Source organism: Copidosoma floridanum, unplaced genomic scaffold, assembly GCF_036245765.1.
Source record: "Copidosoma floridanum isolate Cflo_tuat_1 unplaced genomic scaffold, Cflo_Japanese_pri ptg000014l, whole genome shotgun sequence".
In the NCBI taxonomy this organism is placed as follows: domain Eukaryota; kingdom Metazoa; phylum Arthropoda; class Insecta; order Hymenoptera; family Encyrtidae; genus Copidosoma; species Copidosoma floridanum.
In genome coordinates this window covers 7,699,126-7,726,809 of record NW_028321891.1, presented here as the reverse complement: position 1 = coordinate 7,726,809, position 27,684 = coordinate 7,699,126, and the positions used below count along the sequence as shown (strand labels likewise).

Here is a 27,684-nt window from a genome sequence, read left to right as displayed (position 1 = left end):
AAAAAAAGTTCACTGTCAACCTTATACATGATAAGTAGCCCAAGTTTTTACAGAAAATAAGAGTTTAGTTCGTAAATAAAATTAATAATGTTTACGATAACCTGTTTTTCTGAGTAATTTTCAATTTTTATTTTCAACCAGTACATTCACCAGAATTGTTTACATGCGCTTTTGCATGTAAATCAAGCAAAAACTTATTATTTTCACCAAATCAATATAGATTAATTTTTATGCGTTCAAGTGCCATCTTTGATAGATTTACAGATATACTATTAATTAAAAAAAAAAAATTTAGGATTGAAAACTTATACTTGGCCTTCGAGAAAAATATACTCAGAGCAAACATTTTATTTCTGAAATTCACAAGTTTTGTACTTAATGCTTAATCCTGAAATGTCAAATACGTAAATTGGACTGGTATAACTTTTTTATATTTACACATTTCAAAAAAATATTGATAAAAACGAAAAATTTTTTTTTTAATTAAAAAAGCACATCCATCGTAAGCAATATCATAAATAGCTCTTTAACATGTGTATTGTGTTTAAGAAGTCCATCAAATTATAAGGGCCCATTAGCAAGTAAAAAAAAGTTTGTAGCCAAATGTGTTTATTCTTATGTTGACATTTTTGACATTTAATTGAGCACCTTCTGATTACACATCTTTTTTTCTTCCATATAATTGTAGAGCTTGATTGTTTCTTTTTTTTTTTTATATACATTCTAATTCCTATAATTACCAAACACAACGTTGCATCACTTGTACAAAAATTTTAAGTGAATAAGACTTATGCAACAGTGTATTTTTGTTTAGGGGCACAAACTGTAGATCACGAGCTCACTCTGTATTTGCACGCAATCATAATTGGAAATAACATTTGAAACGCTCAATGAGTTGTTGGGAAGCGACGTTTACGTGAAAAATTTTTCAGTTAAATATTAAAAATCAGCTTGTATTTTATAATAATTTATTCCGAAGCGTATATAGTGACAGTATGATATCAAATCTGACTAGACGTTAAAACTCGAATCACAAGCGGTGCAGTGGCATTGAAAATAAAAGCCAGACTGTAGTTTACGCCGGATGGTGTCGTAATATTTGGCCAACCGTGCCAAGATTATTAAATCAGACAAATCGTCGTTTTCGCTCTTAATAAAAATATACTCAGGCGTGAATAGACTTTGAGGTATATAATTTTTTTTTTTAGTTTTTTTTTTTAGTTTTAGTCTTAAAATGCTTGTGGATTATGAACGAGGCCATTTTTAAAACTCTAATTATCAAGTCTATCGAAATTGGATAATTTTTTCTCAAGTAGCAATAGTTAAGAAAATTTTTTTTAATTGTTATTCATCATTATTTATTCAGTTTTATGACCCTCAAAAGTTGATTCTGACAAGAAAAATTTTGCAGCTCTATATGATACTGTAAAATGATGATAACAAAACAAAGTAAAAAGATACCTTACAGCGTGTTGTTAAAAAAAAAAACTGGAAAAATACTTACGGTCCAGGCCTCGGTCGCCATAGCGGGCGAGGCTGGGTCCCCGACCGCGATCGCGATCCGATCCGATGGATTTCGATGGTGATCCGAGCCGGGCTACGTCAAACTTCTCCCCTGAGTCCATCGCGAACACCTTCTCCATCTCCTCGTCCAGCTCTTGAACCGTTTCCGGGCCATGGCCATCGCTCTGCAATCAATCCAACGCCCACATTTGGTCAAACTACTATACCTCTTTTATCACTTTTTTTACAACATCATTTAGTACGTATAATCGTTTTTTTTTTTTTTTTTTTTTTTTACTGCGTATTAAAATGTAAGTCAATTGTCACGGAGTACGGAAGAACATTTTTCAAGTTTTATTATGCTTGAATAACCTATAAAGTACTGTTTGTGAGGATTATTTATTCTAGTCTATTGAGTTAGTCAGAGAAATTATCAAAAACCCACTGGACACGTATTTTTTCGTTTATTCGAATAAGTAAGTATAAAAATTGACGAAGATAAAACTCTGGAGTGGGGGTGCGTGACGTCACAGGGCACATAACCTATGATGTCACGAGTAACTTTGAAGCAGTCAATCTTTGTTAATTTTTGGTCACGTGAAAAAATAAACGATATGTGTACAGAATTTTTAAAATAATTCACCAGACGGACCTAGTTGAATCGAAAAAGTTAAAAATATTTATGGAGGCGGTTGCTTGGTCGAAGATTCGATGGTAAATCTTTTGGTTTGTGTAACTGTATAAAAAGAATGAAGATTTTTTTCGAACATTGTAAGGAAATTTTATCAGTCGGTGGGTTAATTCAAAAATCGTAAAATCAGAGCACTCGTAACGACGACTAATTTATGAAACTTTATCACTTCACTGTTACAACTACCACATCTTTTTTTTTTCTAGAACAAAAAAGCTTGGAAATTTTAGAAATTCACATTATCCTGCGTACCAGTTTGTTGCACACTTTTTTCAAGATCCACGTTTTCAATTTGCTCCTCGTCATGACCGGAAAAAACTTTGTTCTCGCCGAGGCGCTACATAAATGCACTTTGACGATGCCAAGATAAGTATTTGCGTATTTATTAAATTTTACGTGGATTCTGTCATTTCAATTACGAGATCCGCAACAGCAGCAAACGTCGTGCAAATCGGCGAAAAAAAAAAAAAAAAAAAATACACGTAACAACGAACGGGAGAGCAAATAGATTAACGCGTTTATGTAAGATTTAAAGTATGTTAACTACAGAATGCGCCGCACCGCACGTTTACATTGTCGATAAGAATCTGACGAGATGATGACGATTGTATATGATAATGCTACAGCAGCATTATACTTTAAATTGTACGCGATTTTCGTCGAGTGGCATGAAGATTGTTTTTTTTTCGTTCCGAAATCGCGGGATGATTTTCTCTTTTCCTATGTTGTAAATTACACGGCGGATTAAAACCGACTTGGCATTATTATTGTTGACCGGGTATTGCGGGCTGGCAAACATACGATGCACACGACTTGTCACCGAAAGCGAAATTTTTTACGTTGTGACCAAAGATTTGTCAATTGTTGTACCTGCTGAGTTTCAGTGTTTTTATCACTTCTCCGAAAGGATGAGTAAACTTAAAATTATATTCCTTGTTTTTCTACTGTTCTAAAGATAAAAAAAAAAAAAAAATTAGACTTAAATAAAGTAAATCTTATTATTATCAAAATACAAGATAAAGTAAAAATTAGTAAATAACACCCCTCGTTTAATAATCAGCGGTACCAACGAATTCACGCAAAAAATTCAATTTATACGCCGTCAGACTCCAATCACTGGAATTTTGACATTTTACTGTGGTATTTTACAAGAAAAGTGAACAAAAGATAAATCAAGGAGGCTACAAGTCACAACTTTATTTTGCCGATTACATAATACATATCGTCTCGTAATTAGAGATACTAGATATTTTTGAAAAAAAATCTAATTTAAAAACGATCAAATAATAATACCATGGATTATCTTAACACACTGCCGTAGTATTTTACCCGACAGACCTGACAGATAAAACAAAAATAAGTTTAGAAAAATTTATATTTCTATGTTTTGATACCAATACCAGAAGTTGTCTATTATTAGAAAGTATACATCATATATATATCCTCAATTTTTATTACCGATTACGAAAATCGAATCAAAACTAGAGGCATTTGTTTGGTGGAAGTGGTATTTTATCTCGAAAGTGAAAAAAAGATTAAATAAATTATCTCGAATAAACGAATTGAAGACAGTATCGAAAGGGTACCTATTTTTTGATAATAACTACAGACATCATTAAGTAACTAGAGATGCGCGCACATGATTGGGGAACGAACATAGTGAATAATCAACTGGTTAAGTCTTCTATTACTTAAATACCATTGAGTAAAGCAGTTCTTTCTTCTTTGGGGGTAAGCATTAGTCGGCAAGAATAAATAAAAAAAATCCAAACCTAAACCCACACTTCCAAAACATAATACATAAAAATAAAAATAAAATGTAGAAATCATTCCACTAAGCATCCCTATGATTAATCAATCTTTGGTATGTGTATACATGCGCCTAGTCGGTCTGTCATTAGAACCGCTTGGATGAAAAGGAAGTTAAATCAAAGGGTTCATCGAATGATTTAAAAAGGAAATGGATAGGGGTGTAATCGTATAAGTTTTTTCAAAGAATCAACGATCGCACGGGACTTCACTCTCTCTTCTAAAACTTGAAATTCTTTATCAACAGCACTTACAATCGATGGAAAAAAAAAAAAATTTCCCATCCACTTTTTTCACTGATACCTCGAAAGATCAATCGAGCATCAATCTTATTAAAGTCCCCTCGAATTTCACCCGACCAAAGGACCATATCTCAGCTCTCATCATTCCATCTTGCAAGTGGTGGTTGGAAAAAAAAGAAAAAAAAAATTGCACACCATATCTTCATCGTGCCGTCTCCCATCGAGATGCAAAAATTAAACGACAAACGGTAGCGATCAGTACGAAACTAATCTGTAAGTAAAATCAAAGCGACCTCATCGTCGTGACCCCTGACCATAGAGCTTCAAAAAGAGGGGCTCTCGTGCCAAAAACTGTAAAAGCTCCCGAACACGCACACGCATATATAAGTATATTGTTCGGAGAGCCAAACACGTGACTCCCACACTGTGGCTCGACGTGTATATACACACGAAAATCCACGTTATACATACACATACACATCTACATACGTTTGATGATGTTTAAACGTGTGCGCCAGCGCGCCACCCTCCTCGTCAAGTCGCGCGCCGGTCGATGCGGTGCTGGTGGCCGCGGCAGCGTCCTTGAACTTGAGCTTTTGGCTCGTGCTGCTGCACAACCCAGTTTTACCGTACTATGTATAAGTGCATGGGTATATATATATAAGCCTGCGCAGAAAACTCTTTTTACTTTCTCTTGATTTCTCTCCGAATTTTTTTTTTTTTTTTTTATTTCTTGGTTTTTTTTTTGCGCTCGCGGATAGGTGATTTGTGGGTTTGCACGCGCGCGGGTGCTGCTGCGATCAATGTTTTTTCATTCTTTTTCTCTACGAGATGCGGAAGTCTCTGGTGTATAATACATGCGACTGCAGTGAATTCGGCTTTTGCTCGAGTCTCTGGCAATATATATATACGTCATTTTCGGACTATATTGTCATTATTGCGCTAATTGGCGAGTGTCTATCCCGTTGTTGTCGCTGTTCTAATTGTATTTTTTTTTTTTTTTTTTTAATTAATTTCTAGGCTGAGCAGCTGCAGTGTAATCCAACTCCCATTTCCACAGTAAGTCAATGGATAACAGATATAGATGCGTAATTTTATTACGTGTTTCTTTTTACGAATGTTTGATGCTGTTGTTGTTTGACGAAGTAAGAAGAAGTGTCATATCATTTTCGTCAACGTGACAGTTCGAATAACGTGTTCGTGTATCTTCATCAATATGTAAGCGCCACCGGTTCTAGGAAAGAAAGCGCCTTATATGTTGGGACGAATGCGCCATGTCCAACAATAAGATGTGTTTTTTTTTTTTCCCCACACTTCTCAGCGACACGGCTGCTGTTGTCACTAAAACTGGATGAAAACAAAAACATTCTTTTGACTCGTACTGTACTATCGTAATAAAAAATATTCATCGGAGATACTGATTACATCGCCACATACGAGTGTAATTTTCATGCTGCCCAATGGCTTTTTTTTCCAAGACATCGATTAACGCCAACCACCAAACAATTTATTATACGTGTGGATTGTGTCACACAAAAATATAACTACAGTCATCTTGTAAATGTATGTCGATTGACATCGCATATGTACTTGCAATTTTACGATTAGTTTTACAACAATTGTATCGATGGTACCAATGTCACTCGTCGAAGTAATCATGGACAAGTTGAAATTCCTTTCGTTTAACTTTTCTAATGGTATGGGGAAAAAAAACTGCATTACAATGACACCAGTTCCTTCAACTCAACACTTCTCCAAAACGGCAAGATTTTACAGGTCATTCCTGTAGAGCTGGACATAATAATAATACAACATAAAGTACAAAGTTTCGAGAAATAAAATCTTTAGCTTGAAAATTTCGAATCTGGGGGGGGAAAAAAAATAAATAAAAAATGCATTCGGTGTGAATATAAGCTGGACAATCATCTCGTCGATCGTCTCAAATACAAGTATTCTCCCTCTGGATTCACCGAGCCAATCATAAAGGCGTTATCTCCCCTACCCTCTTTCATCTTTTTTTTTTTTTTTTTTTTTCTTCCAGCGAAAAACAGAGATTTCCAGAGATACGTGACGAACACCGGTAGATCTTAAAGACAGTTTTTCCTTATTGCCTCGTACAAGTATTATCATGGCAATAGCTGCTGAAGCGGAGGTGATGCTGCTATTCAGTATATACACATACACTTCAGATAGTCCACGTGCTTGGACTTCTTATTGGCTGCATCACCTCGTTATTTTCTCCCCGTAGGAGCGAGCTTTTGATACTTTTCCTTTCTTTTTTCTTCGATCTTTCAACAAGTTCTGTTTTGCCTTTTAGCGCTTTGATCTTGTTGCTCACATTGTGAAATGTCATCGTTGGAAATTATTTTAATTCAAGTTCAATCATGTGCATTATGTTGCATGACGGATATTGTTCCAACTTTTTTTTTATGTCGTTGAATTTTTTAAACAACTGGCAAAATCCTTTGAATATTGACATGGAAATTACAAAATAAAGCATGAGAACAATAATAATATTTACAGTTTTTAAAATATTTGTAATAGGCGATCACCTTGAAATTAAGAGTTGAATCAAATATACTTAAAACTCTTGGTAACGTGTTGCTTAAACGATAGATTCTTTATTCTGAAATTGGAGAATCCCACGAGTAATGGATAACCCAAGGGCTGAAATCTCTTAAGAAAAATGACAAAAATTTTTCACTATAATTTGATTCAACGCAATTAACCCTAATGGACTGAATCTCGCAATATTTCAATGAATGTAGGAATTTAATATGCATCACGCTGTGTGCGTGGATATTGAAAGTAATTATATATAATCTCTTATGATTCAAGTCGGTGGACTAAAAATGTCAAAAATTACTATAAAATCATCAATTTAGTAGGCAAGAGATAATTTATACGTTTTCGAAAATTCATTTTAAAGGATTACCAATCGCGACATTCAATACTTTCTCCGCTGAAATCCATAGTCCCAGGATCAAAAGGATGTCCTTTCATTTCATGTAGCTTTTGCAATTAACTTTTTCCTCGAAGCCCCCGAAAACTGGCGCCATATATAATTAAATCAACGCCAAAGAGCAAACATTTCGGTGCAGTACTCCAAGAAGTAAAGAAAAGAGGAAAAAAAACAAAAAAAAAAACTAGTACCTACTTTTCCCTCTCGCCTTCGCGTGCGTCATGGTTTGGGTCAACCTCGTGACCCACCTTTTCCACATTTCGCCCTCGGTTAAACACACGGTCATTTTTCATCCCAAACTTTTTTTTTGCCGCGGGATGTTTGATGATTTTTTTTTTATTTTCCACTTTTGCTGAATAGCGATGAATTTGTGCTATCGCGTGTACTCGGAAGTTATTAGTACAACAACCAAAGGAGCGTAAAGTAGAGTAATTGATGATTAATTATACTTAAATGCCCTTTGTGCGTGTTTTTGATACTTCGAAATATATGTAGAAAAACGGTAGTTTTTCAGATTTTGGTACTTCCTGACTGCAACAAAGTAATAATTAATCCAGCATGAAATGACTGAATGTTGGATTATATTGTATTATAGTTTAACTTTTTCTCGAGCACGAGTTGGTATTCGAATAACATTCCATTAATAATATTCTTTTTATGGATTACTTCTCCACTTTGATAATAAAAACAAAAAAACCTTAAATTTAAACCAATGAGGGAGTTTCAAGAATCCCACTTTTCCTAATGCACTTTCATACTTTTATACTCTTCAAAAAAGGCATCCTCAAAGGTAAAAAAAAAAAACGATTGCGAAATCGAAGACTGATTAGAAAAAAATAATAGGAAAAAAGAAAGTACGATTTATCGTGTATATTTAAGTGATGTACGGATTTTTATATATTTATACTATTTCTAGGCATGTAAAACTAAAAACTTTTAATTGCATGCGTTAAAGTTGTTTGAGAAAATTTTTACCAAACATCTGTACTGCGCAAATAATTTCTCTCGTCAAGTGAACTTCGCTCTTGGTTCTATACGGAGGAGAAATTTTTCCGCTGCTTATTCCTGAAGGAGCAGGACATTTCTCATCACTATCGCACTGAAAAATGGCGCGAGTTTCCCTCTTTGAGATTTGATTTATACTCGCTCTTATGCAAGAGTATGGGCACTGATGAAGGCTGATGAATATGAAGAATCTCACAAAATGAGACATTTGTTTTTCTTAAAAATAACGTGTTTTTCTTTGCAACAAAGCTCTTTGTCTTACATAAAATTTTAATTTACTCGATAAGTTACGAATATTAAAAGTATACACGAAATTTATTCTACATTGATAAAGATTAACACAATTTTATTTACTTATTTCTACATGCATCACTAATCAATAATATATTTTTATTTTTTATTATGAAATAATGTTACAGTTCAGGCTAATTTTTTATTTTTTCAACAATAAAAAACTCACATAAAAAAAATTGAAAAAAAAAAAAAAAAAACTTTTACACATCACTAACAGTTTCCATCACAAATTTTTTACCCATATACTAATAATGGGAGTAAACTTTGAATTAACAAAAATATCAATTTTATTTTGTTTAGTAATACGCAAAGGGACCTTGAATTATGAAAAAAGCAAGTTATCAAAACTATACTCAACTAAAAAATATTGAACGAGGCACCATATTTTTGTGATAAACAATGATAAGTAGAGACATATAATCGATGACAAATGATGATAAGCAAAGATTAGTGAAAGATAAATAATTTTTGATGCACGTAGTGTCGTACCAATCAACATGAAAGTTTTATCCCCCTTTTTTTTTTAGACGTAGTAAACAAGTTAGAGGACACACTTTTTGACACCTTTCTTCCACAACCAAACACAATAATTAAAGCTGCTGTATGTTTCAGTTGAGAATTTTTATACCTATTGTTATCTTACGTTTGGTAGTATAAGGAATACACGAGATTGTATATATTTGAAAACAACTGCATTGCACGAGACAATAGTTTACCATCATTTACCATCTAATAAACATCAAATTACTACAATTATGACTCTTTTAATGAGTTATTGATGGCATCGTGGATGTACTCCTGAAAAATATTTTTTTTATGAAAGAAAAAAAAATGTTCATGATAAACTTTCCAATAGAGCCCGGAGGTGTTGTCAATTCGAGTAAAACTTGTGATAAGATCTTCCAACGACCTCCACAGGACATTTCTCGTCAACATTTTTATCATGAAACAACAAAGTTTTTTGTTTTGTAATTTTAGTGTTCCTTGAACTCCAATCCCGTAAAATTTGTCAACAGAAGTATAATAAAACCATTACTTGTAACAATTGAAGCTTCGTCAACTTACTATAAAAAAAAAAAAAATCAGAAACAACCTTTCTCGGGAGAGCGAGAAGATAGACATATACGTTACATCAAGTGCAACTCACGTGTCCTTACCGAGATATACATTAGTCAAGCGCAAGTTAGTGGTAGTGCAGAATATAACAAGCAGTGCCGAGCCTCTTCAATAGTGGGTATACAGCATAGTTGCAGCGATGGTAGGAGGTGCCTCATCGATTTTCCCGGCGAGTAAAGTCCATTTTGAAGCGCGTGGAGAAAAAGAGAGAGAAAGAGGCGACAAGTGCAGGTAAGTCTCTTCTTATTCTATCTTTTCTCTTCTTTTTTTTTTTTTTTTTTTTCTCAGCTCTGTCTTTTGGGGCTTTTTTTTGTTTGTTTGGACAACGAGATACTTTTTACGTGGCTGATCTCGTGCTGCGTGGATTAAGTATAGCTGGGTTTTTGAGATGCTCTGAGAAAAACGTGAGCCGGATTTTTAATGTTGATCGGTATAACCAAGGGATTCTTTTCACAGGTATACAAAAGTATGAATCGATATAAGAATTTTTGGTGGAAACCAGTAGTTTTTTTTTTTTCTTTTATTTTGTACTTTTAATACCTAATAGATTAACCTTTATCAGTACTTTTTTTTTTTTTATAATCGTATATAATGGTAGAGATGGTTGTTGAGTCAAAAAATCAGTAAAATATTATTTTCAATTCAGGGTGACAAAAAATTGTTTTTTTACTAGTACTTGTAGAATAAAAACCAAGGAAATTCTGAAATCTGAAATGCTATTACAATAGGGAATCCCCAAATGTAGTGGAACTATAAGTGGTGATTTGCCAAAATTGTATTGAAATGGTTTCAGAAAAAAATATTATCACAGTGGGATTCAAAAAATCACTTAGACCTCGAGTTTAGTCGGGGATGCCCCAAGGCTGTTTTTTCTCAATTTCGTTAAATTTATGCCAAAGTGAAGATTGATGTTTATCATTTTTTAACTTAATTTCAGGTAAAGCACCTGTTCAATTTAAATATTGAGTGAGGGATTATTTGGCGATGTGTAGCTTAATACACACAAACAAGACTTTCCACTTTCAAAATAATAAAGATGGATGTTATTTTCAATAGCATGGCCTTGTACATATACTCGAAAAATATTTACCTAATGGGTTTTTCTTTTTGATTTTCTTGATGTGTCTCTTCTCTTTTTTCCGTTGATTGTAATATTAATAAAAATACATCAATATTATCACACAGTAATAGTACCATGAAACTTCTATACAACCGATTATTATTTATAGCAAAAAAAAAAAAACATTTAATAATAATGCACTCAATACATACAACGAGCCGTTATTATGATTTTTACACATGCACTGTTTTACTCGTGTGATGTACCATGTATAAAAGAGGCATCGTTGTTTATAATTAGATCACACAATTTCTACTACGTACGCACATGTATCGTAATCGATAGTCATCTATTTTTTACAGCTGTAAGATCAGATTTTATTTTCTCCGTGTAATAAGCAGCAAATTAAATGGCCGAGTGGTGAAAAAAAGTTATATTCCGCAGCGAAAGAATAATGAAAGAAATGGAGCATGAAAGTCGATGACGGCAGCATATATTAGAGTGCGTTCACATACACGAAATAAAATTTTTTTTGTAAAATATAAAAAAATAACTGTAAATCATATAGAATTATGTTGTCTTTTACTGTTGCTTTCTTTTTTTTATTTTTTTATTTTATTTTATTTTTTTCCAAGTTTTTATAAATACAATCGATAAATTTTTGTATGTTTGTAGATTATTTCTACTACATAGTTTTACTCTTATAAGAGTGAAATCCTTTAAAAAATATCTTTTATAAAATTAATTTTTTTATTCAGTAGAAGTTTTAATAAATTGAATTGATCCAACTACGTAAACAATCTACCATGGAATTTTTTCAATTAGAACACATTGTAAAACTGTAGTTTAGTTTTCAACATATTTTGAAATTACGTTCTTAGTAAAGCACGTTGAAACGGGTCAACCAATCATCTATTAAAATTTTGAATTTGATTTCTCGCTACTTCAAGAAAAATTCGTACACAAAAAATTAAATACAAATTACGTGAGAAAAACTTGTTTGCAAAACTATTCAATTTAGAAAAACGTGGATCAAATATTACTATAAATCATTAAAAAAAAGGAAAAAACTAAAAAAAAAAAAATAGCTGCGTGAGGTAGAGACAACACAATAAATATGCGCGCCAAGTTAAAGCGCACACCGTCATATTATATTGAAGGGACAGGTGGGGTAGTCGTCGATAGGTGAGCTGATACATCAAGGGTGCAAGTGTAAAAGCAAATCGGCAGTAAAAAGGAGAAACCGACTTACTTGTCGTCAGACAATGGCACATAGAGTAAATTTGATTTCCTCGGGGTGATCGATCCAACGCTGCCTCCTCCAGCCGATCAAAAACAATCCACCATCATACACCCTCCACCACGTGCTCCCGCGACACACTCGCGATCCCAACCGATCGGACAAGTATACACAAGTGATACCGATCCTCCGCAACGAGAAGCTTATCACGCGACCGACGATGTGCCAGAGGATGATCCGACGGAGTAAGAACTAATAGAAGCAGCGGTAAAACCGATTAGCTAGAGAAAAACAGTATTCTACGGACGATATGAGTACACGCGTGTGGTACGTACAGCTCACAGCCGACAATGCACTACTGTTGTCTGTCAACAACAACAAGAACAGTGGGGGGGGGGGGTTAAAAGCACATAGGCAGCGTAGAGGGATCACTTGAGCCGATCTGTGGCGCAACAACGACTCCCCGTGGCCTCTCGGGCATGGCACCCCGGGCCGGAATGAAGGGGTGCGCGCACGCGACAGCCGGCCGAGCGAGCTACCCCGATGCGCCGGCGCTCCGAGAGCCACCCCCATCCCCCCTCGTGCACATGGTCCTGTGCAGTCGGGTCCGGGGGAGTCGAGCTCGGCCCTCGAGAGCTGGACTGACGTCTTTGGCCCGTGAGTCGGGAGGGGAGGGCTACGCGCTGCAACCGTATACAGGGGCTGCGTTTTATCCGCTATGCTCGCCTGCGTGTAGTGGCCTTCGGCCGGTGCGGTTTTGTATCACCAACGACTCGGTTTTCGGTTGATACTTGCCGCTCTTTCCGCCACTGGGTGGATGTATATGCGTACGTGGTTGGGCGAGGGTTTCTTTTTTTGCGGGTCTCGGTTCGTCGCTGATCGGGACTTTTGAGCTTGTGGCAGGTTGTAGTGGTTGCAAAATTACAGAATTTGCCAATCGTGTACCCAACTCATCGACTATTGCCACGCCGTACTTTTACAATGAGATTCGTACGGAAGTGCGCTGTTGGTATTTTCTTTCATGAAATCAGTAACTGCCAACTCCGCGTGAAAATGCGCATCGACAGTCATAGGATCGGACCATTATTTGTAGAGATGCAAAAAAAAAAACAAACAGGAAATCCTTGGGTTGTAAAAAATTTGTCAATTTCTTTCTAGATATTGCATGTATAGGTATTGTGAAAAAAACGCCTCTGAATTTTAGATTGAAAATTATAAAAAAGGCTTGGTAGTGGCGAGCACTTTTTAACAGCCCCTCCGATCGCGAGGCACAACTCAATAGCCTGCAAGTATCGGTTTTGATGAAAAGTAAAACTTGCGTAAGAGTTATTTTCAACGCGAATCCCCGTGATGGCCACTAATGGCCACAGGATATAGTCCGATTCAAAGGTAAAATTAAAGAAATGGCTATAGGTTTTTTTTTTCCTTATATTTTACAGCCATTTCCATGGCCATAGGTGATGCAATCTCGTATCTAATTCAACGCCACGCTTGGGGAGCAAGTTTGACGGGAGTCGATTAAAATGCAACGACGAGTTGGTTGTGAAACTTGGACGTCATCTCGAATATTCAGTTCGAGTTAGCGATACTTATATCGTCGGACTAACTTCGCTTAGTCGCCGTTGCTACAAAGCGGAGACTGTGGCCGTTAATTGATTTTGGATTTATCGATCACTGGATGAGTGCATTAATCGCAATTTTGAAGTTTAACTTGAACAAACGTACGAAAATGGTCATTATTCTCGGCTGCGTGTCGCTGCTTCAAGTTTTATCGATTCTGGGGGTGAGAAAAATTGGCCCAAGGGCAGTTGAGATGAACGTACAGTTGGGATTGATTCCAGGTCGATGGGCACGTTTGACTCCGAGGGGTGATGAACGCACGTAAAGACTCATATCTGCGTACACATGGAGAAAAATCAATGTGTCTCGATTGTTAAAAATAATTACAGCAAATGAGCTGTAACTTGCATCAACTAAACTTTTGAGCTTTTGTGTATATCCATGATTTTTCTTTTTTCATTGGCTGGTACGTGTTAAATTAGTTGTGGCATTGAATGATGCCATGAGTATACAATTTATATAAAGAAATTGTGTCGAAAAAGAAAAAAAAAAATTGAAAAAGAAAATAGAAAAATAATACGAACCTCTTTCGTCTCGAATTTCCTAGAATGTTTTCATTATTTTTTTTTTTTTCAACTGCAATACAAGAAAAAACTATGTAAGTACTCGTATTTCTTGGGCAACATCACTTGTTTTACTAGTAACGCATTTCATGTTGTGTGTATATATATATTATACATGGGAGTTTGAAAAGTGTAAAAACTTGATTGATCAACGTCTCTGCGTAAGAGAGACTGTAGACGTACAGTACAATCATCCATCATCCCGTGGTAAAAAAAACCTAATGTAAAACACTAAATGGTGGAATGACTAGAAAAACCCAACAAGCCCGTCAGGTTACTTATTGACAACCATAACCACCTCATTATATCCAACGTATACCATCTCTGTATTACTTTTTAAAAATTTTTTTTAAACTACGCATTCGATACACTTGTATAATATATGCGAGTTCCCCTACATTGGTTGTTTCCCGTTTGAAAGAATTTCTTTTGGTACGCCTGGTTAAGTGCTTGGAAGCACCAACGATTTCGTTGTCCTTACAGTTCTCATCAACTCAACCCCGGTGTTTATTTAGGTATAGAAAAACGAAGACATCCAACGTGTACCGTAATCACACTCGACGGCGACTGGTTTACAGTGAACTTGGCCATTGATCCACCTGATGTCGATGCAATGAAACAAGAGAGGATGTAAAAACTGAAGAAAAAAAAAGTATACATCACGTGAATTTGATAACCAAACTCCGAACGTCGCTCGCCTTTGATCCGGAATCCGAGAACCCGGCAGCCTCCCACACACCACCCCATGACCGCACGCTTTACAGGCTCGTTATCCCACACCCGGACGAAATTCCTCGTGCCCCGCGCATACGTTAGCCAGACGCGCAATCAAAGCCGAATCGATAAGTCGATCCGCGAGCGGGAGAGAGAAACGGGAGTAAATGAAGCCTCTGGGCGACCCAGAAGTGCGGGGCGCGGAAGCTGCGAGCGGGAGCGGGAAGGGAAAGTCCGGCGTTGGTGATGCTCGGAAGTGCGGCTTGTTACGGTGGGTTGGAACGAGCTAAATTGCAAGTCGGATTATCGGCGAATGGGACGGACAAAGTTGGGGGGAGTTTTTGCTAAGCGGAAGGGATGAGAGTACCTACACGTTTTATGGACTTTAAGCGTTTGTGGTGTTGCTCTATTTTTTTTTTTTTTTTTTTTTTTTTTTTTTTTTTCTGATTAGTTTAATGGAGTAGCTTGAGTTTGCCGGTGGGTTGGTACTGTGATTTATTTTGTAATTGTTAGGTGCCGTTTGCATTAAAATTCTTAGGGGAAATCGTTGGTGTGAGATGTCACAAGTATGGTAAATAGGAAAATTTATGAATTTTTTTTTTACTCGCAATTAAAGACGCTTGGCACTTGGTTCGTTCGACAGTGTATATAGAAACAAAAGTTTGAAAACCGAAGAAAAAAGATTATTTCGATAAAACGGGGAAAACACCATTGATAAAATCGTCAGAAACAGATCGTAAAACGAAAAATGAAAAAGTTTGCGATGGGGAGTCTCAAGTATAGAAAAATACGAGTCTGAAGAGGCGTTTGAAAACACGTTATGACAACAAGGGAAAAATCTAATTTTTCCGGGAACAACAGCTCCAACGGGCTTTTCCTTTGTTGATGACTGGAATAACGAGCAGAAAGCTCTCGAGTGAGTCTCTCCTTGAGACGATTGGAAAAAAATTTTTCTCCGATTCCTTGAAAAGCGACCCCACGCTGCTCCACTTTATAGTTCTCAAAAAAAAAAGAAAAAAAAAAAAAAAAAACCCTACTCAACTACAACGCCTCGCACCTGACCTTTTTTTCATCCTACCTGCACTTCTCCAATAATTTTCAACTCTATTCGGGGAAAAAAATTATTTTTCGAAAAATCACACATATATGTATATGCAAAATAATATTAATGCTTAAACTCGTGACATACGTATAAATATTACTTCACACGCGACCCTACAATAAGGAACTTTGCACCCTCTCAGCAGACTCGAGAAGTTCATATACCGATTATAACCGATCGGGAAAAAAAAAGAAAAAAAAAAAAAAAAAATTAGCGCAACCAGTGAATGGTATCAATTGCAGATGGTAAAAGGAAAGGGGGATGAGGGAGAAAATTCGCGAATGACGTAGGAAGGCAGCTGCAGCGAGTGTTTATGTACACTGGGGCAAGTTTGCGCGCGCAGAGCTGAAACGGGGAAAAGCTCCCGTGGGAGAGCTTTGGAACGGTTCCTCGTCGCACCCCCTCCCTCGTAGGTGCACGCTTTGTGGCTCTCTTTTTCCTCGCTCGTCTCTGGGCTCTGTATATCGTTTTTGTTTTTTCCTGCGAGCGGAGGGACAGCCCTAAGCCCAATTGATCAGCGCAAACGCCGCTTGGACGCAACAAGTGTTAAGGTCTATTGTTCGCCCCTTGAGTCCACGGGATCTCTTGGCTCTTTACACCTGCGCATTTACGAATTCAAATTTCTGCGTCTACAGGTTTAAGAAAACAGATACTATAAGCTGCCAGAAGAAAAAAATTTTACCATTTCTTGGTATTCTTCAACCCAGGTTTGATTTGGGGGGGTGGGTGTACCCTTTTATCGAGGACTCGAGCTATTAAATACGGAAATTATTACTAAAGTTTCATCTATTTTTTTTTATTCTACGAAATCATCTGATGATAAAACCTTAAAAAGTGTCAACTTTGAAATCAGGGTTTACTGAAACTTATACTTCACGACGATAACGATAATAACACGGGTTGACCAACCGCATGGACAAGTAGTAGTGAAAAAATAGAGCGCGTCTCTATTTAATTAACAATAAATATTTGATCGCTGATTATTTAATGAATAAACACACCGAGGTAATCAGCATAAGGAATAACCAATAATATTCACCCAAAGTATACGATAAATTACACACGTACGAACAAAATGGCAACAAAAGCCTCGATTCAAGCCAAAGACTTGGTATCTCTAGCTTTCAGCCCAGGGCACAAATAATATACAACGTTTGGAGTGTAATACGTTACGAGGTTGGGAAAAAATCTCTGCAGCACAGGGAAAGGAAGGAGGAGAGCAGGGGAAAGCTCTCTGGAGGCGTGAAAAAATGATCGAAAGCTCGTGGCCGATGTGTGAAACCGATGGGGAGGGAAATGGAAATTTATGAGCCCACCGGGGCTTAGTTTCCTCTACGTGGAACACCTACAGTTTTTCCCCGGCACTGTGTATGCTAATGCCTCTTTTTTTCAGAAGTTTTTCCTCTCTCCCGCTGTAGGTCGCGTGTAGGAGTGAATGAAAACACGCCCGGCCCAGTCGATGGAGAGCTTTTCAATGTTATTTTTTTCCCCCACTCAAGTTTTTTTACTCTAAAGTTTTCCAACGTGGATTTTTTTTCCGTACCAAATTTCTTGGTTCTATATAACTGGTTAAACACCACTTTGGGCACCATCAATTTCGTTGTCCTTGAAAATTCTTATCAACGCAACTGCGATGTGTTTTATATAAAAACTAAAATTTCAAACAACTACAAGCTTGTGTACTTAAAAAAAAATTTGGATTCACAGTGTCGATAAGTTAAAACACGAGTAAATATTATTGCAAGAAATCATTTGTAGAAAACCAAAAAGATTATATATACGTATCACGGACATTTGGTACACTAATCAGACTACGACAAATGAGTCGACTTATATAAGATTCAAAATCAAGTTTATCGACATGCAAGAAAGGGAATGACGGGAGGAGGGGCAATTAGTTCGTAAAATACTACTGGGATCCAAAATAAAATTCTTCCAAGAAAAAAAAAAAAAAAAAAAAAAAAACAGTTTCAAACAGTTAGCGTTCTAGTTGAACTAATGAATTTTTGGGTTTTCTCTCTTATTTCCCGTCCTGCAAAATGAATAAGAAATAAAATCCATTAGCCCAGCGACGCAAGACTCCATTCCGAACCCTCCCTTCAATTACGGAATGCTCCGTAGTACTGTATTATTTGTCATTCATCAGAGATAATGTACTCCCTGCTATCGTCGCACTGCAGCTCTACGCTAATTCCCATCTAATGAAAATGAAAAAATCCTGGAAAAACAATTCCGCGCGTCAATCTTTTGTCCGAGAAAATTAGCTTTCTCGTTAAATTACGAAACAACGGCCAAGGGCGCTTCAATCGTACAAACGCGTGATGCACAAGAGACAAGTAACAATTAATAGGAAAGTCGCGCGAGATCATTACGGCTCATACAAAATTCACACGCACATGTAGGGTGTATTTCCGACACGAGCACAGAAAGCATATCGTGTATTTGTGCAAAGCATCAAAGATTTACTTGCAATGTTACGACATTGTAATTTTTTTTTTTTTTTTTTTATCTATGATTGCAAATTTTTCTTGATTGATTTGTATACATCGCCTGTAGAAATCACGTGCTGCATGACCGAGATGATCAATAAATTGTATTTCATACACGTATAGGATACGTAGACGAGCTGTACCAAACGTGCGATTATACAACACATTATAGACACACTTGAAACGCTTGCAACAAAAATACATACCACGTTTACACGAAGCATTAAATCATCGAGTGTACCCACATATAATGTTCATAGCACGTAAAGTACGCGCATATACGCGTGAATACCATCGGTTAGCCTATTATAGTCCACCCGTGCACGTGTGCATACACCAATGTAAGTTATACATGTAGTTCCATGATGGTATAGAATCAGCAGTCCAGACTGGCTAGACAGCGCGACGTCGCTCGGCGTCGAATGTAAAATGAGCGAGTTTGTGCGTGTGGGTGAGGGTGGGAGAGGTCATGAAACAGGAAAAAGCTGATAGGGTCGACCTTGTATCGATTAGAAGGACACTCGAGAACTTTTTTTTTCTTCCTGTGTATAAGTATTCCTGTATGTATGTCTGTGAGAAAGAAAAAAAAAAAAAAAAGAAAGTGACCAATTGAATGGATGATGGCATTTACGTGTAGGGGGGTGAAAGGCAAAGTGGTTTGTTTTGCATGTGCAAGCCTTTTGCGGGATGAAGATTGAGTGTGACTTTTTGTTTCCAAAGTGAAATAAGCAAATACGTGTACAGGATGAATTTTGTTGGTTTTTTTTTTTTCCTTCTTTCTTTTAAATACGTTTGGACGATCAGGACGCAAGACAGTGAAAATTCTTTTCAAAAGCAGTTGAAAACAACTGCGTGGAAAATATTCGTATTGAAAAACGTGTGCAAATATATTTACAAAGCACAAAAGGCTTGTTAAAAAAAAAAAAAAAAAAAAAAAACTCACACGTACAGCATGTAGGCGCAATTTGCTTTGCCTCGTGAATATATTATAAAATATGTATTTTTAGCCTGAAAACTTAAGTGAGGGGGAAAGGGGGGAAATAATTTTCCAGCGGTAATAAAACGACGTTCAAGGCCGCGAGGAGAAAGAAAAATGTGAAAAGTGCACATATACGCACGAGCGATTCGATATACCTCGGGCGGTGCGTGTGTGCACGTGCATTAAGAGATGAGCGCGCGTGTATTGAACGGGAAAGAAAAACGTATCCATGTGCATGGTACGTATTGTATAATGCACGGAAACTGGAGATCGAGCACCGCGAGTAAAGTGAAAAACAAAGCAGCGCTTGGTTTTGTTTGATTACTTTCTTTTATTTATTTATTTACTTTTTTTTTTTTTAGAAAGAAAAGCTGCAACGTTACCAGTTTTTAGCTTCAGATCCAAATGAAATGGTATAAAACAAAGCTGACGCATCGAGGAACGCTTCATTTATTGTTGTGGCGATATGTACGTGGTGCAGTGAAAGTACGAAAGTTTTGTACGATGAACACATATCTAGTGGACGTACATTTTGCATTTTCCCTTTTTCATCCACACAACGTCACACATCACGGTTCCAGTGAAACGCCGCGGGCAAGTAGTACAACCCAAGCGCAGTCGCGCCCACGTCTGACCATACCGGGGTTGTACTACTTGGACGGATCCGAACGCATCGTATCTCATTATATAATTATGTATACATGTAAATCAGTGCACGGAAAGGAAAAACGCAAGTACAAACGGAGGAAGCTCGTGGAGCTGAAGCTGCGTGCTCCCGGGCATCATCGACCGACCCACAAATACCATCACGATAATACAACGTGTGGGCTAAACTCACGCGAAAGCGCTCTCTGCGCCCCATATGAATGTATTACAATATATGTGGGTACGTGGATACACAATATGTGTGTCAGGTGACAGTGACCTTGAACCTCGACGCGGTGGACCGGATATATATAAAGTTGCTGTATGTAGGATTCCCGTGAGGAGGAGAGGGATGGGATACAACGCAATGTACAGTCCTCGCTTCGGATGAGACTTGTTACTCGTTCTAACCAAGTGCCGTGTACATACCTGCCGAGTTTTTTTTTGCTTTTTTTTTTGGAAAAGTTGGCGGCAAAAGTTAACGAGCACCTCGTTAAAAATGAAGCAGCACGGGATTATTTGCCGTGTTTGTCGTTTTCTCGGAAATACCGGGGTGAAAACGAAACGTCATCCCTCGATGTGCTGCGGTCGAGCGAGCATGTTTTTTTTCCCAGGAAGGAGAAGCTCGGAGCTTGTGGGTCCAGGTTTCCCGGGTACCTGCCCACCTGGGGCTGACCTACATCCGAAAAAGCTGCGGTGATGAGTGATAATTTGCAGCACAAGGGGGGATTCGTGAAATTCCTGGGATTTTATGCGTACATAGGGGTTGTTGTTGTTAATGTTGAATGAAATTACTGAGAAACAGTGCAGATTTTGTTTTTTTTTTTGGGAATCGCATCCATAGTGCAATTCGATCACATGCGCTGGATTGATTTTGTGGGATTCGTGGGTTAAACATTTTTGAAAATCCTCCAGTTGTTTGGCCAGCGTTATTTTCAGCACACGCGTGCAGCAATGCCACAGAATGGAGCTTTGTTTTTTTGCCTACCGTTGAGATTTTCCGAGTATTCTCGAGCCGTACCTTCCAAATTGTAGCGTATTGAAATGCAAACAAAAAGCGGGTCAATCAGGGCTTTTCTCGTACAACGATAAAACTTCGTGGGGTACCGGAAATATTCGACAGGGCGAATCTACGTGACTACCTCTCGCTGATCGTGGCCACGATTTGTTAATTTATCTACTCGGGGGGCACGTTCGTGATTTAAAAAACTCCGGCCAGCGAGCGCCGTTTTGCCCCTCCTCTCGTTAAATTCATTATTAAAATCAGTATCTTGGTGCATTAACGCACGGCTTACCCGCTTCTCTTCAGCTTTTACATCATTACTCGAACGTGTATAGGTTCAAGCAGTTAATACTGGATTTTTTTTTTTTCATCTCTATTCGTAGGAAATTTTTTTTTTTTTTTATCAAAAACGGTGTACATATTTTCGAAAACAAAATAACATTATAAAGTATATTTATCACTGAAACTTTTTTTCTCTTTCAAAATGTAGCTCTCATTACTTTCGCTAGAAATAATTTTTTTAACACAAGAAGAATAGTGGAAAACAAATTTTCTAGCACAACACGATGGATGATCTTTTTAAGAAAAAAACTGTACCACAAAATATCTATTTGAAGATGTAAGATAAATGTGTTAAGAACTACATATGAAATATCGAAGAATATCATAGTTGATATAACATTTGAATCCATAGTGCAAATCATTTTTCTATTTTTGAGGTCGAATGAAAAGACGCATCCAATAAACTATAATGAACACGAATCAGTTGCGATTTTCGCAAGCGCCCACGTCCGCCCAACCGAATTACCGACAAAGCCCTGCATAATCTTCCGTGCTTTTATCCCTCCCGAGCTTTAAATAATAAAACCCTAGATACGTAACCATTTACAACCCCTTAGGATCGCCGTCACCCTTGCCCTCGCGAGAATTCAATTAGCAGTAAAAATAAAACCTTGAAAATTGCAAAATCGATACTTGCGAGCTCTGAGCGTGCAAAGAGGTGAGGTTGATGCAAATGCATCGACTGCTTGGTGGGAAAAAGGTGGCATTCCGATTTTAAGCTTTCAAATGGTGTTACCGCGATTAGATTATCGATGAAATAACTTACAATATCCATTTTTGATGAGAAAATTTTTACCTCAATTCTTGTCAAAATGCACCCCCATCTCGAAAATAAATTCTTTTTATAAAATTTAATGGCTGATATGCAATAAACATCATTTATCAACAATTATTAGGCTTTTTTTTACGAGGGTGACCAAAAAAAAACAACATAAATTGTTCACCTTTTTTCCACCACAAAACATTACATTTAAAAGCCGTCATTGCTCTCTATATAAATATAATGTCCTTCGAGTATACGGTACATGTGTGGGGAACAATCCCAAGTGTGGGTTGGTTCTATTGTGTATACACTCAACTCCTATGAAGTTCGGCTCTACAGAGTTCGCATCACCGCGGGAGAGAAAAGGGGTCGGGGGAGAGGGTGGATGACGCAAGAGGGGCAAAGCAAAGTAGGTGTACAGCGACAGCTTTTCAAACTGGCGAGTCGGAAGTGACGGGAATCGATGGACCGATCTAGGATGGATGGGATTAAAATGTATGATATTGCGCGCCACCGTCAACCTGCCCGTTTCGTGCGCGCGTGCCTGTACATATCGCATGACTTTCTTTCTCGCTACACTCGCCGTATACACGTTCGGTTCAGAGAGAGGCTTTGATTTCGGAAGTTTAGCAAACTACCCGAGCAGTGCACCATCTTGGCTGCGCCGAACCCAATCTTTGCCTATACACGTGACGTGGGAAACTCCGGGAACACTCCATACCACCCGATGGCAGTTCAGCTGGGCATTACATTACACAGGAGTTAATTCTGCCTAACACCTTCCCCCTAACACCGCTTCATTTTGTACGTAATTAAACGATGAGCTTGCACTTTTCATACCTACAAGTCATAAGTAAAATTTATCCTCCAAGTGTATAGGTACGCATGAAATGTAATTTTTTTGTACAATTTGAGAAAAAAATATAAACAAAAATAAAGACACGCACACCCCTTGGTTGGATCTAAAGGAATTTCTGTACGTCGATTGGATGATAAATTATTTTTACTTCTGATGGGGGTGCTACCTTTTGTCTCGAAAAATCAGACTAGCCGGAGTAATGCTCTGTCTCACCCCCATCTGGGCCAATTATTGTTAAACAATTTCGCGCCAACAAATCCATACAAATACTACCCCCGTACACCCTCAAAAAAAAAACTCAATGGCTTCGATAATTACAGAAAATCCATCTCGATGAGTAACCACACCCCCATCAGCTGAGTTAATTACGAGAAACGATAACCAGCCACTACAAGCCATCCCGAATTCACTCGGCAGGTAACGGTGCCCGTGTAAGTTTTAACAATCAAATGCGATTGAAAACACTCAGCCAAAACAGCCGCCCCAGATCCAATAACATTCGGACACCCCCACCCCTCTTTTGGCTGCTATTTATAATTCCATTGTATTTTGTCATAGCTGATCGATCCCTCGCACGTGCGCACACGTAATATTTCACGCGTGTGTCCCCACAAAATTGTGCGGTACATCGCCAAAACGAGGAGAAGCTTATCTGGGGCAGCCGTAGGGGCCATCCAATCGCTACCAGTACATGAGCGACGCTCCCTCCCTCGGCACATATATACATATCCTCCTTTTCGCCGTTTCGTTGATGTCTTGCGCGCCCTCCCCGGCGCATTTCAGCTTCAATCGATCCTCTGCCCCCCCCCCTTTACCTGTCCCGCCGGAGTACCAATCTGTCTTCGATGTATAGGCCCACTTCGCTTTCCTCCCTTGATGTGTCATCGAGGGATGATGGAGTAAGTGTACACGTACGTGCACATCAGGCAGTTCGTCCTGTTTGCATTTCCGGTGGTTGATCACGAAAATGGGCTGTGCCAGGGGTGGGGAGCGGTGGGGCGCGAGGGTGAAAGTCTGCGATGTATAGTCGCGTGGCAACCCTGACCTTGAACTAGGGAACGGAGCTGAGTTTTAGCGCGACACTACCCTCCTCCCCCTCCCCACGCCGCGCTTTGCAACTGATGGAAGTTTTTTTTTTTTTTTTCCTTTCCTTGTGTTGAATGTCGGGGGGTGGATTGGAACGTGTAGGCAAACAAGTGTGGGGTACAGATGGTGCCGGTTAAGTTGTTGATTCGGGAGATCGAGTTGAGAAGTTCATTATACCGTTTTGTTGCATTGATGAAGTTAAATTGATTCTCTGATGGCTTATACATATGTACTATGTTATCGATCTTGCGATTACAGCTGCACCTTGAACATGCATACTTTTCGTGTATTAACAAAGTGTGACAAAGTGTCGTTCCTTTTTTTTTTTTTTTTTTTTTTTCTGTTTCAATTATCTCTGGAAGATTTTTCGATGGCTAAATTAATTGTAAAAGTTCCACGTATGAAAATAATTGAAATTGAAGAAATAAAAATAATTGAAAAATAGTTTTTCAACAACAAAGTAAAATAAAAAAAATTTTTTTATTCAACGTGAGCTTGAAAGTTATGTGGCTTCTTTCTTTTTACGCTTGAAATAAACTAACTTAAACCAAAAAAATCTCAGACTGTGAAACCATACAAAAAAAAATCCTAAAATACTTATACTTGAATCAAATCATAAGTGAAGTAAGCAACATTCAATTCATAAAAAATAATAAAATTATAATCGTGAGAATTGAAGAAAGTGTAATTCAAAGCGCAATAAATGCATTAAAATAAAACCAAGATTTCATTTATAATTTATCTTTTACTACGCATTTGACATAACAAAATTAACTTTTAATTGGCTTTGTGCGACACACTACACACACACACTTAGTAAACAAATCAATATATTCCAAGGTTAATTTTAGATAAGCCAAGAACTCAAAGTTAGAATAATTTCTCCTTCGTAACTCGATAATTAAGAAACAGAGCTAAACTAATTCCCTACAAACACTATATTCAAATTATCACACAATTTACACCATTACATTATTATTATTATTATTATTATTATTATTATTATTATTATTATTATTATTTAATTATTACTGTTGTTATTTTTATTAATATTGGGGGTAACTTAAATGACAATTAACGTTATTGAATTAACTTTCTTTGCTAGTAATTCTTCAAAACATAATTTCTCCAATGCAAATAAATCGACAAAAAAAAACCAATGCACTGATTATCTCCGTTTTTATTAATACTACGAAAATGTGTCACCTGTGGGAGCTGCTCGTACTCAGAAGATGCGGTATTAATCTCGGCATTCTCGTCAATCTCACGTCGCATTTGCAGACTCACATTGGGAGCACTTTAAAAATTTTTTTTTCAAACTGACACACCCGAAGGCCAACTTTTTCAAACTCGCGGGTTCTCAGTGTTTCGTACAGATAGACGCGCGTCGCGCTTCGGACTACCATACTCTATAGGCCGATAATCTTCGCTCGACAGCCAATGCTATAGTTTCTCGTCTCTCTCTTTCGTTTTTTCATTTCGTATAGCTGCAGTCGATTGACACTGGTCTTTTAATCGAATTTGCAGGATGGCTTCCGGACGCGGCTATTGTTGCGTAAGCCAAAACGGTTTACGTACGTATATGTGTATGCGTGTGTCGAGAAAAATATGAGGGTCGTGCCGCGTGTGAGGGCATGAAGCACGCATTGGAGTAACAAGGAATAATCGATTAGGTGGATTAGAAAAAATTTTTGAAATAATCTTAATGAAACTTGCTGCAGCGTGTGTCAATTTATATACGTTACCCTGAGAAACAAAAACAAAAAAAATACATCAAAAACTCAGTCTTTTATAAATAATATTGTTTTTATACTCTACTGGCAACGACTGGTTCGATGTACGAAAAGTACACTTCACAAGTCACAAGACCCATAAAAACGTCCCTTACTTTATACCTCGAAACATCCGTGTCAAGCCAAAATAATGCTGCAGCTTGTAACATGAAAAAAAAAAAACACCCATCATTCTTTCATGAATGACATTTCAAAGCGAAAAGTCATTCCATGTTTTTCTCGAACAGCCACATGCCGATACCTATTATTTCGAGGAGCAGTGCATCGGTCACAACAGCGTCGATGAGAACAAATGCCCCAGTGAACAGCAAAGGGGAAAAAGGAAAACCGAGAAGAGTCTCGACCTCGCGATTCGATTGGTCTGATTGGCGAGGCGCTCGACCCGTTAAAACGATCGTTTGTTGGCGAGAAATCGACGCCGGGCATCATCCTTATTTTTTCTCCCCGTCGCGTCTCTCTTGACACGTCGCATAATGGAATCGCATTAAAGTCCGTTGCTGCGCGAGAAAAGAATCCCGCTTGCGGATGACTTTATGGGCTGTGCGCGAGAGTACGTGACGATTGGTTTTATACTCTCAATAGACGGAGGAGTCGGCGATGCGAATCTTGTTTTTTTCTGTTTCGTTGGGGTTCAATGAGTATTGTGAGGTATTGGGTTATTTTTGTATACGTAATTTTTGGATTTTAGTGGTGTTACATGTACAAAAGTTACTATATTTTTAAAAATAATCTAGTATAAAATTGATTTAACTTATTGTGGATACAGTGGAAATTTCTCATAATACAAGCACATTTTTCTAAAATATTTGTTGGTAACTTTTTTTTTTTTCATGATTTTTTCATTGATCTCTCCAAATTTCAAGTAGTGAACGAATGCTATTTCAAATTTTTTAAACCTCAATGTGATGTAGCAAATACTTTACCCTCTAAATTTTACTATAGGAAAATTAATATTTAATCTAGTGCATGATATTTTAATAGTACATAAAACGCTTCTTTCATTAATATGAAATCGTTAAGCTACATAAAATTGTCAGAAAAGTTTATACACACTATTAGTTGCACTTATCTTAATTTAAAAAAATTTTTTTTTAAATACAGCAGTTGATACATATTAAAGGTAAAAAATATTTTCACTACATTCAATCTAGTTGCACTCTTTTTGAGCAATTTTAAGGTGAGGAATTGACGTCGAATAACGTTAGGGTTTTTAAGGTTCGATCGCTTTCAGAAGTTCAGACGTGAGGTTGAAAAAACAGTTTTTTTTTTTTTTTTTTTTTAATCTCCCACCAACTGTCTCAACAAAGTGGAGTCTCTGAATCAACAAAGTGGAAAAAAAATAAACACTCACCATTATCCTCTGCCCGAAGCCGAGAAAGGACAGCTTCCGCTTGTTGGCGGTCGAGGCTCGCTGCTCGGCCTTGCCGGTCATCGTTGTTTTTCTCATTTGCGCCGATTGTATTTCACGGACCGCTGCTCTTTTTTCTGGGTGCCCGTCCGATCCTCAATTGGGACGGCGATGTCCACATGTGGAGCAGTCGCTCTGACGGCACCTCCGTTGTCTTGCCGGTGTTTGCTGCAACGGACCCAACTTTTTAGTTTCATTTTTTTAATTTCTTATTACTAAATCTTTCTTAACACTTGTTGTGGTGCATTTATTTAGAAATTGTAATTGTTTCAGTTCTAGCTGTACTTAGTTACATATATTGTACGTTTTTTATGACAACAGAACGTACGATAACAATGGAAAAAAATTGCTAAATTGTGTACTACGTCGATTTACACGGGGCATATTTGATAAAAA

General features: G+C 37.5%; 1 protein-coding gene across 2 annotated transcripts in view; it reads right to left on the bottom strand.

Annotated features, from left to right (window-relative positions):
* The window catches only part of Ae2 (anion exchange protein Ae2), a 47,957-nt gene extending 20,547 nt beyond the window's left edge, over positions 1–27,410 (bottom strand). For both annotated transcript variants that reach the window (XM_089592244.1, XM_089592245.1), the window contains exons 1-2: positions 27,232–27,410; positions 1,505–1,688 (exon numbers count right to left, since the gene is read on the bottom strand). In XM_089592244.1, coding sequence (XP_089448370.1) covers positions 1,505–1,688; positions 27,232–27,327 — 280 coding nt within the window. In that variant the 5' untranslated portion in view covers positions 27,328–27,410. The remainder of the gene's footprint in view (positions 1–1,504; positions 1,689–27,231) is intronic.
* Positions 27,411–27,684: the final 274 nt, after the last annotated feature.